Raw genomic sequence first — 17,331 nt, 5'->3', positions numbered from 1 at the left:
TGGCAATGGATAATTCAAACAATAATGAGTCACGGCGGATTCCCCACGCTCTGCTGAGTTGAGCCAAGTGAGTAAGAGCGCCACTGTCTCAGTATTATTGAATTTGATTCATGTCTACTTTGACGCAAGTACCAAGTTCTACACAACGGCGAACGGGGTGGCCCGGTGCTGTCAAACAGGTCGTCGGGTTTTCCTGCCGTTTTTACGTTCCAAACAAAATATAAAAAATGTCCAGCGTTCTTTATTCAGATTGTTTCGTATAAACGAGATCTCCGTTGGAAAAATATGGAGGACCTTTTACTGCAAATAATCAACGAATGTTCCAACAAGCTCGCCAGCTTGAAAAGTTCGGCTCAGCTCGCATACGGTATCGAATTTATCGTTTAAAATCCCGGATAAATTAATATTTTGTTTCGTTTTTAAGATTTGCTTCAGTCGCAGCAGAGCCTTTTGCGTGACCCGGCCCACGAGTTGAGAGCGAAATGCTTCAACGTCTTCCAAATGGCTCTGGAGACGAAAAAGAGCAAGTTCGTCTCTTACGCACTCTCAGGCTTTCACGTGAGTCCTCTCTGACGAAGACCTAAGAATATCATGAACTACCTGTTTTACTGCTTCACCCCCAAAGCTTACTTGCATTATTGTTTCTATAGAAAAATAAATTTATTTTTGTTGATTTATTGCTTTATTTTGTTTTTCCTTCAAACCTCTACCTTACTCTGCATTGCTTTTTTTATGTATTGATTAGCCATAGTATATAATCTACAGCTGCATGTTAAACGTATAAAGAATTTGTATAATTCGTGTTCACTTTTCCAGTTAATTAAAGGGTGCCATTCACTGGCTCCCTATAGAGAGCATGTAGGGGTGTCACGCAAAAATGGTGCTTGACCACAGCAACAAGTACATGCGTTCCGTGTTGCAATAAAAAAAAACGGTTGTTTTTACTCTCCATATTAGTTTACAGACATCTAATTTTGTGTTAATTGAGTCTGAAAATATTTATTAGCATAATTGGACATTTAGTTTTGGGCCAAAGACGATGATTGTGCTCAGGATGTAAAGAAAGTTGCACAATATGTCCCACTTAATTGAACGGTGCCATTCCTTGGCTCCCTATAGAGAGCGTGTATGAGTGTCACCCAAAAATGGTGCTTGACCCCAGCAGCAAGTATCTGGGTACCGTGTTGCAATTTTTAAAAGAAATGGTTGTTTTTACTCTCCATACTACTTTACAGACATCTAATTTTGTGTTTATTGAGACTGAATGTATTTATTAGCATAATTAGACACTTGGTTTTGGGCCAAAGACGACAATTGTGCTCAGGATGTAAAGAAAGGTGCACAATATGTCTCAAATAATTAACAGCTGTCCTAGGCTCCTTATAGAGAGTGTGTAGGAGTGTCACCCAAAAATGGTGTTTGACCAACACAGCATGTATCTGGGTACCGTGTTACAATTTTTAAAAGAAACGGTTGTTTTTACTCTCTGTATTACTTTACAGACATATAATTTTCTGTTTAGTGAAACTGAATGTATTTATTAGCGTGAATGGGTAGAGTGAGCTAGTGGTTAAATGAATATTTTAACTGAGTGAGTGGTATGTAAATAGGGAAGGATGTAAGCGTGAGTGAGACTGGGAATGGATTTGAATCTAGAGATTTATTATTGGACACTTCATTTTGGGCCAAAGACCACGATGTGTTCAGGATGTAAAGAAAGATGCACAATATGTCCCACTTAATTGTAGGGTGCAATTCCTTGGCTCCTTATAAAGACACATAGGAGTGCCACCCGAAAACTGTGCTTGACCACAGCAGTAAGTATGTAGGTCCCCCATTTAAACTTTCAGAAGAAACAGGACTGCTTTTACTGTACCATAATATTAGGGATGGTTAGAGTACTATTGACTATGGTTAAGTTATTGCACATAATATTTTGTAGATATCTCATCTTGTGTTTCTTTGTGTATATTGAGAATGTATTTATTAGTGTGAATGTGTAACCTGATCAACCCCAGGTTAGTTTAGGTTAATTATAATATATATAGATATATGACATACAGATATCTCTTTTGTGTATTGAGACTAAATGTATTTATTAGTGTGAAGGTGTAGAGTGAGAGGGCTAATGGCAGAATATTGAGTACCACCGTAACTGAGGGAAGGATGTAAATAGGAAAGAATGCATTTAAGAGTGAGTGAGACTGGGAATGGATTTGGATCTAGAAATGTATTATTGGACATTTAGTTTTGGGCCAAATCCATGATTGTGTTCTGGATATAAAGAAAGATTGCTCAATATGCCTCACTTAATTGATGGGTGCCATTCCTTGGCTCCGTATAGAGAGCATGCAGGAGTGCCACCCGAAAATTGTGCTCGACCACAGCAGCAAGTATCTGGGTCCTCTGGTCCAATTTTTAGAGGTAGCAGGACTGGTTTTACTGTCTATACTAATTTATAGACATCTCGTTTTACGTGTATTGAGACTGAATGTATTTATTAGCATGAATGTGTAAAATGAGTAAGCTGGTGGCAAAATACTAAATATTTCAACCGAGTGAATGGTATGTAAATAGGAAAGAATATAAGAGTGAGTGAGACTGGGAATGGATTTGGATCTAGAGATTTATTATTGGCCACATAATTTTGAGCCAAATACCTCGATTGTGTTCTGGATGTAAAGAAGATGCTCAATATGTCCCACTTAATTAAAGGGATTTTTATTTCCTTGGCTCCTTATAGAGAGCGGGTAGGAGTGTCACCCAAAAATGGTGCTTGACCACAGCAGCAAATATCTGGGTATACCATGTTGCAATTTTTAAAACTGTTCACTGTGTTGTTTTCACTCTCAACTGTTACAAACATCTAATTTTCTGTTTATTGAAACTAAATGTATTTATTAGCGTGAATGTGTGCTCGACCACAGCAGCAAGTGTGTAATACCTGAGTCCTATGTTCCAACTTTTAGAGGAAACAACCGCTTTTACTGTACATATTACTTTGTAGATATCTCATCTTGTGTTTCTGTTTGTTTATTGAGAATGTATGTATTTATTAGTGTGAATGTGTAATGTGTGAGAGCTGATGGAATATTGAGTCAATATCAACCCTAGATTCTCAGACCAAAACCAGCGCCAACTCTAGCAAGTGTTTCAGCTTGATAGACTGTGTGAAATAGACCAAGTTTAACTTTATACTTTCAAGTAATTGTATTGTAAACCTAATATACAATACGTCGAAACAACTTATTTTACTGCTTCACTCTACAACTTCATTTTAATTTCTCTTTCTATAAAAAAATACATTTTTGTTGATTTTATTTCCTCCCTCAACTCCCAAGCCTTACCTCGCATGAATCATGTTTGATTTACTATAATAAAGAATAACTATCTGCATGTATTGTATACTTCTCATTTTAAATTATTAATTTATAAATGAGTTTGTATGAAGTAGTTATTAAAAAATATATATATTTAAAATTTAACCCACTATAATATCTAAATTGTATTATTACACATAATCAATCAATTTTAAATTATGCTCATAGTGTTAAGCTGTTAAAACACCTGAAATAGACAAGATGTTAATTTGCAAATTTTAACAAGTCCACTTTTTTTATGGTAGTTAACATATTTAATTTATGTATTTTTAATACAACTACTTTTGTACCAAAAATGATCATACCTCATTAATTTACAGAATTATTTTTAACTTAGTTTGTGTCAAATATAAATTGAGCTACTATTCTTATTTTTACCTTCTACATGTTATTATATTAAAAAAAGCTCAATACTTCTAGTACTGCCTAGTTGAATTGTTTAGTAGACCAATGTTGGTCGTGATGTGCAAGGTCGTAAAGAAGCCAACTTCTTTTAATCAGTAATTAACCATTTTTAGTTATATTCAGGTTATAATTTGTTGAGATTATATTAAACAGTTATAAAAAAAATAAATAATTATAAACTAATTTAAATTATTGTTTTTTTAATTATTATTGTAAACTTATTTAAAAAATATACAGCAAATTTAATTAGGTACACTATAATAATTATTATTCACGCTAATATATAAGTCACTCATTGAATTATAAAATAATGAAGTCCCATGATGAAAAAAGGCTATTTTGTAATTATTGTATTACATTAAAGCGTATATTGAGAGATGACAGATTCCAAACGAACTTTGAACCGGAGGACGATTCTTTGTGGCTGCCAGCACAATTTCTCCATGCAGTTTCTTCCATTTTATCCCAATCTGATGACACTCAAGTTGACATATTGAAAGTACGTCTCGAATTTTTCCTTAAACATAAATTAAAAAATGTCTATATCGTCTTTCTCTCTCTCGTAGGTCCTTTTGAACATAGCCTGTTCGTCGTACTGGACTGTAAATGGACGAATTATCATACAAATGCTGGCGGTTTGTTGCGAAGTTTATGAATATGGAACCGAAGCAGTCAAAACCGCCTCTCAAGCAGCTGCTAATCAAACGTTACGTTCATTCTGTCACCTACTTGGTAAGTATGCAAAAGAGTTTACAACTTAATAACATATTTTACCTATTTGTATTCTTCCAGATGTCGAGTCTCTTGAGGCAAAAGACAATAAGATGCACGAAGTCGGAAGTGGTGGAATTGATTGTTTCAATGAGCTAATCCCTATTTTACAATATCTATGCAGTAAATTAGACGAAGCTCAAAAGTATGTTTTAAATGTTTTGCTATATTTTGTGAATTTTTATAAGACATGGCCTTTTATTTTTCATGGCTTAGTTTATTGTAAAATTAATATTCCAAAGGTAATCTTTCATGTAGAATATGACGATGCAATTAGAATTTTAATAAGTTCACTCGTTCAGCTGACCTGGTGATCACTTTTTTTGCAAATGTAATATTCTATTTTTTTCATACATTTATGAAAGTCTTTTTTATTTAAAAACAAAATAACTCAAATATTTATCATTCTGGAGATTGTTTCTCTTCAAAACACAGTTCAATTTATTGTATAACTGGATAAAAAAAGAGAAATTTAAAAATTTAATTTAATAAAATATGATTTGTTTATTTATTTAACCAACAACAACAATCAGTTACACGATAAATTGAAATTGCAGAATTCTGAAAGATAACTTCAGTTCAATGAATTTGGTATCTCTTTTTTAGAATGGACTGGACATTCAAAATATGGGAAAAAATTCATATGCAAAATTTCTCTGGGTGTAACTGGTTAAAAAAGGAAAAATAAAACATTTAATTGAATTTTAATAAGTTGATATAAATTGATATGTTATGAAAATTTTAATTTGTGAAAACCTAATTTTAAACAACAACAATCAGTTACACGATAAATTGAAATTGCAGAATTCTGAAGGATAACTTCAGTTCAATGAATTTTTGAGTTTCTGGTATTTCTTTTTTAGAATGGACTGGACATTCAAAATATGGGAAAAAATTCATATGCAAAATTTCTCTGGGTGTAACTGGTTAAAAAAGGAAACAAAATATTTAATTGAATTTTAATAAGTTGACATAAGTTGATTTGTTAATATGAAAATTTTAATTTGTCAAAACCTAACTTTAAACAACAACAATCAGTTACACGATAAATTGAAATTATCAACTTCTAAAGGAAAACTTCAATACCTCCAGAACGAAACAATGAATTTTTGAGTGAGTCCTCATTTGAGTCTGGTATCTTTTTTATTTATTTATTTATTTTTGACACTTGACATTGCAATTTGTGTCAATCCCCTAGATGAAGTGATGAATTTTTTAGTTTCTGGTATTATTATTGTTTTTTAAGAATGGAAAGAACTTTAAAAATGAATGGAAAAGAATCCATCTTCAAAAATTCTATGATAGTTCTGGAGATATTGAAGTTTTCCTTCAGAACTCAATCATTACAATTTGTCTACATCTCCCGAACCAATTGATGATTTTTTGAGCTTCTGGTTATTTTTTTATTTATTTTAAGATTGAAAAGAACTTTTAAAATGTCTGAAAAAATCCATCTTCAAAAATTCATTGATTAGTTCTGGAGATATTTAAGTTTTCCTTCTGAACTCGATCATTACAATTTGTCCTAATCTCCCAAACGAATCGATGAATTTTTGAGTTTCTAGTATTTATTGTTATTATGATTATTAATTTTTAAGGGCGTTTTAACGGCTAAGGTCATTTCACGCCCTAACATTATTATTATTACTATTTTTCTGGATATGGAAAGTACTTCAAAATGTGTGGAAAAAATCATCAATTTCTTCTGAAAATATTGACATTTTCAAAAAATGAAATTAAAAAAGGAAAGAGGATGTTTAATGGAATAAAATATGAAAATTTAATTTGATTTGCTTTTTTAAAATCTACTTTTAAAAAATAGCAATCAGTTACACAATAAATTGAAATTATCGGGTTCTGAAAGAAAACTTCTAAAAAAAAAAGAAAAAAAGATGAATTTTGAAGTTTCTGGTATCAGTCAGCTTAACTAAGTGATCGAACTTATTGAAATTCTAATAGCACCGGCAGATTCTATATGAAAAATTACCTTTGGAATCGTACTTAGTTTTATCAAAAAAGCAGCATACCTAGCACAAAAAAACGCCATGTATTTTTATATAAACTCACACGTTATATGATGTCTGGTACATTTTAGCAATTATTATTATTTTCAGTGGGCAGAATGCACCGGTTCTACTTCTCCTTGAAGGTTTGCACACGGTCGTTTCTAGCCTCCCACAAAGGATTCACAGCAACTCGCATTTTACAAAGTTTTTATGGCAAAAACTATGCCCGGTTCTTATCGGTTTAATGGCACCACCGAGAAACAATAATATAACATTTACAAGGGTTCAACCTGTTGATGTACTACCCCAGCATAAAATAATTTATAGGTATATGCTAAAAAAGGAATTTTATCTTATGGTAAAATATTTAACACAAACAACTTTTACAGCATCGCAGGACAGCTTGTGCGATTAGTCGGGTGTGTCGGATCTCTACGGCCTGTTCTTGAATCCGTTTACCATCGAATGCTCTTGTATCCGAAGACAAATCACAGACTGGATTCATTGAAAGCATTAACTGAGGTTCGTATTTTTTTAAAAGTTTATTGTATTATTGTATAACTAGATAAATATTAGGTTTTTGTTATAATTTAGCTGCTGAGGAGTCCAAGTAGGTTGGTGGATTTTGCAGGACCTCTTCTTGTAAAAGATGACAAAGGGTGTCAGCAAAGTGATATGGCTTTAACAAGATTGTAAATATGCATTTTCCTAGTTAATCAACATATTTGGTTTATTTTTGATTTTTTTTTCTTTCAGAGTAATGGATTCTTTACAAGAATGCAGTGAAAGTAAGGACGCATTGCTTATAACTGTAACTGTATCCTGTGTAGAAACTTTACTATCGACTCTTCTTGTAATATCAAATGGCCAGGCCATAAATCACGTTTATGTTTCTAAAATTAACTCTCTCTATCCCAATTTGGCATCTTGCGATTATAAAGGTACGGCTAGGACTTTTTTTAAATCTCAAAAATTTGAAGCCAAGTTAATGATTTTCGTTATGTCTCCAAAGGGCCTTTAACGTATCAGACGCTTTGCAGACTTCCAAAAGTTTACAGGGATTCGGTCGGAGTCACTGATAAGTCAAATTTAGAAGAAGGAGAGAGAGAGGAGGGCGACGGGACAAGCGAAGACAGCAGTGAGTGTTCCAACGACACTGACGATGCTCCAAACCTGTCTGATGTTAGTATTATTTTACAAACCTGCTATTTTTTTATGCAGCTTTTATATTTAAAGAAAAACCATATTTTTTTTACTTCTTTAAGGCAGAGGAAAATGAGATTTCACCAAAAATTGGCTTTCCCGAATATCTTGGTACAGTACAAAAAGAAAAGGTATTTATTTAGTATATTGTGTTTGAATTTATTCAAGTATCAATTGAATGATTTTTTTATATTTTTTATTAAGGTATATTCAAAGGAGAGAGGGGATTGCGACAGAGACAACGCTAGACATTTTATAGAGACTCTGAGGGAATTTTTACCAACTTTGCTTCCGCTTAAGTATTCAATTGAAATAGATGACGCTATTCAAAAATTTGCATCAAACTACTGTCAAGGTAGTAGATTTGTGGTAATAAAGCAAATTTAAATAAAAATGCATATACTTTTTAAAATTTAGGATGTTACTACAAAAAAGTCAAAAATACTGACTTGGAATCGGCAATAGTCAATGCTAACGGTATTTATCTAGCTACATATTCAGCACTGTCCTTAAATCTCAAACTGATCAATGTCGGCTATTATAATCATACTTCTGATGATATTCCCATGACTGAGGTGTGTCGATTTTCTCAAGTTATTAATTTTAAAACAAACTATAATTTTTTTTCGGTTTTTTCCAGGAACAATTTGTGAGCGAAGTTGAAGAAATTGGAGTTTTGGTTTACTTATCGTCACGATGGTTGTGCGAAGTATACCAGCAAATCTTATGTACTGATTTATTAACAAGCGCTGGGTGTGAAACAAATATATCCATTTTTAACTTATTATCAGGTATTTTTTTATTTTAACGAATAAATTACAACTCTAAAAACTAATTTGTAAAAAAAATTTAGATTTAGGCGGAATTTATTTTGAGAGCGAAGTGCTTTCTAATTGCGCTAAATTAGAAAAGGCGGCTTCAAGACAACACATTACACCGGAAAACCAAGCAGGTATTTTCTTTTCTTATTTTTTATTAGGCCATTTTTTGACTCAGAGAATGTTACAGGTCTAAAACTCGCTAGAAGGATTTTAACATGTTGTTGGGACTCGGTTTTATCAATATTAACGATAGGAGTGAAAGGAGACCAGACGACAGTTCCCTTGAGTTTACAAGCTCTCCACAATGCTGCACTTCTTTGCAATTCGACTGGTGAATTAATTTTTTTTTTTAATCAAGAAACACAATAATTATTGTATTTATTTTTTAACCGGGAAAATTTGTAAAAAAGGATTGCAGAGAAAGAGTGGAGTTGTTTTCTCGCTTCTAAGCAATGCTTGCTGCAATACAAACGACGACAAGCCTACCCTGCAAGCAAGTCATGCTTTAAGCCTTGATCTTCTACTCAGCAGGGCTTTGGAACTCGCAAGCCACGCGCCACAATCTTGGCCACACGTTTTAAAGTTATTATCATTCTTTGTGCTATTCTAATAAAAACCTTTTTATTCCATTTTTTATGTTTAGATGCTGTCTACATGTTAACAGACTAGAACATATGATAACTTACACACAGCCGATAAAAACGACACCAAAACTAACCGGAAAAAATCTGGATAATCAAGAAAACATTTCAGTTATGTGAGTTCTTTTAAATTCTGCACAACTTGATCATTTTTTAATTAAATGCTTTAATAGGGAAAGCGATGTGGCATCATTGGTCGGAGATATTTCTGGCGTATCTACTCTTCCTCCTGCCACGTCAGTGAAAGTAGTGTGTGTTTTGTCTCAACATATAGACAGGTAATTAAAAATATTTATAAAAATGCACTATTATTTTTTTTTTTAATTTGTATTTTTAGGCTTTTTGAGGATGCAGCTGTAAAACTCAAACTCAACTCACTGCTGAGTTTTTGTGCTGCTGTTTGTTCAGCCTCAGAGAGGCAGCTAAGGTCGAGTTCAAACATAAAGGAAGGAAGTAAGCTTAGCTGGTGGGGAATCGTAAAAGGAAATTCTTCAACACCACCTCCTCCACTTCTTCTAAGTAGGCTGGCGCAGTTGTTAATAAAAGCAGCGAGATCAGGAAGACCGTTGATTCATATTATGAAATTGTGGTCCGCTATCGGGCCTCATCTCATGCATGTGAGAATTATTTCTCATTTAGTTTGTACACTTGAAATTTTATTTTTTTACTACTTTTACAGGCCTCTTGCCATAAGGATCCGACAATTTCTAAGCTTGCCGTTACATGCATTCATGATGTTATGATTACCTTGCTTAATGAAAATTCCGAGTTGGAACATTTTCATTTCAACGAAGCGTTATTCAAACCATTTGAAAACTTACTTTGCTTAGAGCTGTGCGACACCGACATACAAGATCAAGTTTGTATTCTGAAAATTTGATCAAACTTTGGGTTCAATTACATATTTTCAAATTACAGGTAGTCAACTGCATTTGCGAATTTGTTGAGGGCAGCCAAGCCGAAATCAGATCAGGCTGGAGACCACTGTTCAGAGCGCTTGGCGGTGTCAGCACAACGAACCACGTCAATTCTTTATTAGAAGTTTTCCAAGTGTTCTTAAATACAGATAACCCTTTGGTATTTGCAAATGCAGCAATGGACTTCATATTATGTTTGGTAAAACATGTGAGGGGAAATGGTAAGTTGTAATTTTTCTAAACTTGCTGTAATAAAATAAATTCAAATTTATTTATAGCTTTCTAATTTTTTTAATCAGGCATTGAAGAAGACCTAGAAGGTGGTGATTGTAAAGGTGTACTGAGTTTTGTCGAAAAATGCAGCCACATCCTTTGCCTAATGCACTCAATGGCTTCGTGTCCTAGATTCAACACTGCAAGACGGTAGATCACTCTAAAAACTATTATTGTGAAATATAAATATTTAAAATGCTTACAGGCTAATAGAAAGGGTTCAAGAAGAAAATTTCCCATTGATACCGGACAATGGTGGTGCTCTGGCAGTTTGGGCAGAACTTTTAGAAGGTTTATCGTCTGTTGTTCCTTTATGCCCGATTAGTTATCAACCATTAATCCTAGATACGCTATTTTCTATACTATCTGATACTATGATTAAACCAGGTAATTGACAAAAAGCGATAACAAATTGAGGAAATCTTCGCCTCAATAAAATAAATTTTGCTTAATGCTTTTTTTTTTCTTTTTATATATTCAATTGCTTACTTTTCAGGCATAGACTTCACTATTTACTGCGTTACTTTTATAATTATATCTTCGATTCAAAGGTGGCTTCTTAACAATAGTCATAACTTGAGTTTGTGGGATCGTCAGACCAGCAGTTTTAAACAGTTTTGCGGAATGACAACCCATTTTGTTGTTAAAGTCCTGATCCATTTAAAAAGTATACACAATTAATATTTTAAAAAAAATATTGTAAACTAATTATTATAAATTGTCTTAGATGAAAATATGGTAGAAAGGGGGACCATAATGTTAAAAAGCTTGATATCTTCCATGGTCGAATGCGTTACAGTGCCGGTTGAAAGTGTAGCCAGGCTAGGATGTGCATGTCTTCGGTAGAATGATATAGTTAATAATAATATCTTCAATGGTGACTAAATTTTTTAAAAATATTTTAACAGGCATATAGTGGTAACCAGCAATAACGTTCTTTCAATTGAACAATGGACTCATGTAGTATTTGGAGTAGAAAAGGCAGCAAGTTCTGTGCTGAAACCATTAATAACACTCAATGCTGCTTACAGTCACAATTCGCACCAATATTACGGAGATTTAGCACACATTAAAGTTGCAGCTAGGAAGGACTCGACAATTCAAAGAAACGCACGTCTAAGGCATTTAGCCCAACAGGTTATTACAATTGATATATCATTCTCATTCTAAAAATTATTTTTTTATCAATTTATTTGATGTAGATTCAGTTTATTTTGGTTTAATGTCCTGTACATTAAAAAAAGGTAAATTTTTTATATGCTTATTATTGAAAAATATCAAAATTATATCCTAAACTGGTTCCTTCATAAATAAATTTCTAACTTTTTTTAGGTACTGCTTTTAGAAAGCCAACGGAAAGATTACACTATGTCTTCGAGTGATGATGAAGATGAAGATGAAAGAAGCTATGTACTGCTTATTTATGAAGATGTTAATTCAAATGTCACAAAGGATTGTGTACCATTATGTAACCTATTAGTGGCACTTCTAGCTCATCAAATGCTCCTCCAAACCATCGGAACTATTCTGCTGCAAGGAACTCAACATGTAATTCCAAGGTAATAAAGTAATATTTTCTCATTTTGTTAAGCTTATAAATTGTTTTAAATTTTAGCTTAGCGGGTGTTTTACCAAATTCGACTGAAAATAGAATTTTATTATCTTTACCTGAAGAAGTGGTTGAGAAACTGCTGTCTTGTTTGGAGCTTTCGTACAACACGGCGGTTGAGTTTGATTCCCGACCCGGACTGAAATTTCTCCTCCAGAAGGTCGCTCAGTTGGAAAGAGCGGCGAATCTGTACAGACAAGCGGGAGCTGCGTGGACAATAAATCTGATAACTCTTTTTGATCTCTGCATTCACAATTATGGCATTTCGGATGATGCCAATTACATGAAAGAATTCCTGCCGAAGCTGCGCCAAAGCCTGGAACAGCTTTGCGACACGTACGTCGACGTTTTGCTCGATAAGGACGGAATGCACTCGGCAGTGGACAACATAAATGAAAAGATTACATTCATAATAGCACAGACGGACGAGTTGCCGGAAACAAGGATGAGTTCGTTTGAAAAAAGCGAAGAAGACCTGAACGGCACCGAAGAAAGCAAAACTGATATTACTGAGGAAGATGTGGACATGAAGGAAGAAATTGAAATTCCCGATAAAATCGATGTGGAAAAAAGGGACCTTGCAAATGAAATAGAAAAACAAAAAAGTGAAAGTATCTGCAAGGTAAGATTATAAATACACATAGAAAATAAATTCTTCACTTTCTTATCGATTTGTTATTTAAACCATAATAAAATTAAATTTTTATTTTAAACTTTTAGGTGAAGAAAATATATCTTAAATTTTATGTGGTAATGATTATTTTTTGATTTTTAATAGCAAACATGCACTGTAATAACACAGCATGGTATTTCATCTGCAATACAAACACAGAGAAAATTATTCATGATAAATTCAGTTTCATAAATTAATTGCAAATCATCCCAAAGTTTAACTTAACACTTATTTATGCTAGAAAAATAAGATAAAAAATGAAAGGCTTGAAGCCATGGGTTGTTCTCTTTTTATTTTATTTTTATTGTTCAGTTTCAACTTGAATTTACGTCTAAGTAGAAATTTGTCTTAAGTTGCAGCACTTGTTTTGAAATTTTTAAGTTGTATGTGTGAATAATTTTAAAACAATTGGATATATGAAATATTTTTTTTTTTAGCACAATTTATTGTTTAATGTTTAATTTTTTTTGTTGTTACTGTTTGCTATATTCAATTCACTGTTATATTCAAAGCTGTATCTCACCATATTTCACTTCCTAATATATTTTATAGTTTATTGTATGTAAACTTTGTTATAGTTAAAAAAGGTGATTATTATGATTTTTTTTTAAGGATCGAGAAGCTCATATGGGCGTTTGGGCTGAGATGTTGGTTTCTGCTCTTGAATTGCTTTGCCAGCTGGACGATACTCACCTGAAAACATTATTGCCAGCTGTATTCCCAACGGTCAGATCTTTGACAGCACATGCAACACACACGTCTTTGAAACACCAACTGGCCAAACTCTACGACAAACTTGCAGTTATGTACGGATTTATAAATGACTGAATCAAAAAAACCTGCACATAGACGACAATATTATTTTATGATTATTATTTATTAAACAAACCATTATTAAAACTTTAAAATTGAATAAATGAGAATAAATCAGTCTTCTGTCGAATTTTTGGAAACTTGCAATATGCCACAAATATGCCATTCTTTTTCAACCACCATTAAAACGAATCAATTTCACAAATTTGCAACAATTACTTTTCACTTTGATCACAAGTTTAACAATGAAAAAGTTAATGCTTATGTAAATAGTTAATGTTAAAGCATACTGAATTCCTTTGTATTGGTATATTGTAAGCAGTCACAATAAAATAATGATACTGACAGCAAACAATTATCAGTAAGAAAAACAGGACAATTTTACTGTTTTAAGCAACCAATAATCAAAAGTAAAATTGTCAATATAATAATTAAAAAAATAATGACCCCATTAAGCATATCGATGATCAAAACAGTCTGATTTTCAATAAAAGAGTAAACAATATTCAAAGGAATTTGGATCTATATATGGTGCTTTATATTAAAAGATTTTACTATTCAATCACGATAATTATGTTAATGCATATCATAAGTAGGTGCAGTTTATCAATAATCAAAAATATAATAAAAATTGTCTAAACTATATTTACTAATTTATTTTTAATTTTAATTTTTGATTGAGAATAGTGTAATTGTATTTTTTTGTTAACAAAGGCTGTGATTTATATTAACAAGTCAACATTAGAATAGTATGTTTGAAAAGTAAAGTATACAGAAAAATTGATATTAAGTTGACTTATGTTGAGCTTCATGGTAATAAAAAAAATAAGAAGAAAGAAAGAAAGAAAGACAAGAAACACGTTGCCTTTACTTTTATCTATGTAATGCTGACAAATAATTGGAAACAATAATTTACACAAAAAATAATTATATTTTATAAAATTCTTCCATTTTACATGATGAAACTGCACAAAAGAAGTTGTAGAATACACCGTTTTTAATTCCACCAAAATGTAGCGAAACAGATTAGCAAAATAGGGAGAGTTTTATATTTATAAAAACAAAATTAATAGCTGTTATGTCTATTTTTTATTATTTTTTTAAATAATCATATCTTTTTACCAATGTAATTACTTTGATACATGATTTATTCTTAACTTATAAGTTAATGCTTCAAGATTAAAACTAACGATTTTTTTATTTGATAATTTTGTGTGTTATTTTATAAATAAATATACCATTAAATGGTTGCTATATATATCTTATGTATTTAAAATAATTGCATTCCAACAAAATAAATGACACAAAATAATATTGCATTATGTTTTCTTTTTTTACCAAATTGAAATGATCTAAATTGTATTTTTTTTTCCGATTACAAAACATTGGTATTGTAGCTTAACAAAAAACATTTTGTATGATATAACAATAAAAATGTCTAACTGGCAGGCTATTCTGGCATTTTGGAATAACCAGGAACGACAAGCAGACAAGGCAGCAAAATAAGCCACGACCCCACCCTCTCGGTACGTCCAGCAAATTTAAAAAGAATGATTGCCAATGCAATATAAAATGAATCGAGAAAAAGCTGGACAGAAAGAAATATGATTAAATTATACAAAATTAAAAAAGAAAATCGGACCCTGGTTTGCGGAGGCTGGGTCTAGAAAGGTTATTATTACGAAGTTGTACATATGTCATATTAAGATCACACATATACTCCTTTTAATGAGAGTGAGACCATGTAAGTGATTCTTATGTCAAGAAAGAACTAAGTCTGCAAAGAAAGAAATACAACATCCTGAATGACTTATGCACGGCCATGGGGCACGGCAGCAGATAGCTGATCAAATATTTCATTGCTATAAATATGTTAAATTGTATTATTATAAATATATGTTTATTTGTACCTTCGTGTATATGATATGTGTTATTTATTAAAATGAATGTATTTATTAGTGTGAATGGAGGGACTTATTCCCCATTGCCCCAAGGAATATGAGGTATTTGGGCGAGTATAAATGTGTGTGTAATTTATTAGCATTAATGGAGAAGTTTATTTCCAATTACCCAGATCAATATTGATCATTCTGGGACAGTGTGAATGGTGAGGTAGATCAAATTGAACCAGACTAATATGTTTTTGTTATATTTGTTATTTTATTCACAATTGACACGGCCCTGAGATACAAAGAGACTAACAACAAGGACAAAGAAAAGTCAGTTATCGTTATATCAAATAACATCATAACTTTGTGGAGAAAGAATTAAAATGATTAAATTAAAAGGATTAAAATGCGATCAAGACAAGAAAAGTGGAATGCATTCGTTCATAAAATAATTCATTTTTCTCTCACATTGAGTAAGGACTTGTCGCTTTAACACTTAAACTTTTATCTATTGTGATGAACTGATAATTACAAAGTATACATTATTACTGACAGGGTCTTAGGGCTTATGACGAAGGTTCACGAATTCTCTAACTTTATAATCCAATGTATATCTGAAAGATTTTAGTATTAGCAAACTTGATTGTTAAGTACGTCTCACTTGGTGGTTAAGCCTCTTATGGAGGTGTATTCTGAGAACCTTTCCAATTTTAGCACAATAGATTTTTTCCTCCATCGACCAATAATGGACTGAAATTGACGAGGGAGAGCATTTCGTTCCGGCTTAGAAAAAATCTGTTTCCATCTCTTTTGCCAGATTTCTCCAATCAGCAGCCCACACCCAAGAAAATTAATGATTTATTGTATAATTTGATTAAATATCAAAGAAAGTTTTTAACAAAACAAAACAAAATATAAATATGGAAAACATTATTTTCAGATTTCTACTGTCTATAAGTTTGATTGAAAGTTTTATTCACATATATTCTGGAACCGGAAAAATTGAAAATAACTGTAAAAGTGATGCTTTACTATTGATTGAGTATCCCGGCGCACAGTTCATTAGTTTTGGAACACCTGCCTGTCGTGATGGTTTAACATAGTCGATCAGCCGTGAACTGCGACCTTTTAAAGCGTTATTAATCAAATACGACATATTTACAATTGTTTTTCGCTTATTGTACCTTACACATTCTTATATCTATGTGTTTTCTATCTTTTTATATATCCTATTCTGTTTTTACAATAGCCCTTCAACGAAAATTTGAACTGATGTTGTTTATCTACGGCGTTCTGTTGAACTCTCCTCGTTCAAGTCCTTCAATATTTTAATTTTGGGTGGAAAATAAGAAGATAAAGAGTGAAAATGAAAGAATGGGATAGAGAAAGAATTAGAGATAGAGAAAGAGAGAGAAAGAGAGAGACTTTTGGTATTCACCAAATAAAAACAAAAATAAATTATTATAATTAATATATATATANTATATATATATATATTATCCTTTTCCTTTTTCAAAATTTGATTTAAAAAAATTGAAAATAACTATATAAGTGATACTTTACTATACACTGAATTTTACGGCGCACAGTTTATTAGTTTTGAAACACCTGCCTGTCGTGATGGTTTAACATACTCGATCAGCCGTGAATTGTGGACTTTTAAACAATTATTAATAAAAATGTGATTTTTAATTTTTTTTCACTTGTTGTTACCTTCTATATTCCTATATCTATATATTTTTCCTATTCTGTTTTTATAATACTCCTTCAACGAAAATTTCAAGTGAATTTAAATACTGTTTTGCTACACTCATTTCGTTTCACTCCTTTAATATTTTGATTTCGGGTGAAAAGTAGTAAATGAAAGTGAGTGTGAGAATTAGAATGAGAGAGAGAGAGAGAGAGAGTGAGTTATTACTAAAAATTTGAC

General features: G+C 32.1%; 1 protein-coding gene across 2 annotated transcripts; it reads left to right on the top strand.

Annotated features, from left to right (window-relative positions):
- LOC106674263 (brefeldin A-inhibited guanine nucleotide-exchange protein 3) lies at nucleotides 1-14,578 on the top strand. 2 transcript variants are annotated; one of them, XM_014406886.2, is made up of 30 exons: nucleotides 1-367; nucleotides 425-558; nucleotides 4,150-4,284; nucleotides 4,352-4,517; nucleotides 4,578-4,701; nucleotides 6,671-6,889; nucleotides 6,952-7,084; nucleotides 7,157-7,254; nucleotides 7,319-7,503; nucleotides 7,575-7,744; nucleotides 7,828-7,896; nucleotides 7,970-8,120; nucleotides 8,183-8,340; nucleotides 8,406-8,556; nucleotides 8,619-8,717; nucleotides 8,774-8,917; nucleotides 8,997-9,168; nucleotides 9,230-9,343; nucleotides 9,401-9,505; nucleotides 9,565-9,844; nucleotides 9,907-10,086; nucleotides 10,146-10,365; nucleotides 10,444-10,567; nucleotides 10,623-10,804; nucleotides 10,914-11,084; nucleotides 11,145-11,259; nucleotides 11,326-11,554; nucleotides 11,750-11,976; nucleotides 12,033-12,648; nucleotides 13,312-14,578. In XM_014406886.2, exons 1-30 carry the CDS (start codon nucleotides 286-288, stop codon nucleotides 13,525-13,527), a joined length of 5,169 nt encoding a protein of 1,722 aa, XP_014262372.2. In that variant the 5' UTR covers nucleotides 1-285; the 3' UTR covers nucleotides 13,528-14,578. The 2 variants fall into 2 exon arrangements, with proteins under 2 accessions (XP_014262372.2, XP_024084809.1); XM_024229041.1 differs by lacking the exons at nucleotides 1-367; nucleotides 425-558 and having other exon boundaries at nucleotides 4,068-4,284; nucleotides 8,201-8,340.
- Nucleotides 14,579-17,331: the final 2,753 nt, after the last annotated feature.

Source organism: Cimex lectularius, unplaced genomic scaffold (assembly GCF_000648675.2).
Source record: "Cimex lectularius strain Harlan isolate CLEC.00 unplaced genomic scaffold, Clec_2.1 scaffold210, whole genome shotgun sequence".
Taxonomy (NCBI): Eukaryota; Metazoa; Arthropoda; class Insecta; order Hemiptera; family Cimicidae; genus Cimex; species Cimex lectularius.
The sequence above is the reverse complement of the archived record's forward strand: the minus strand, read 5'-3'. Positions and strand labels throughout refer to the sequence as shown.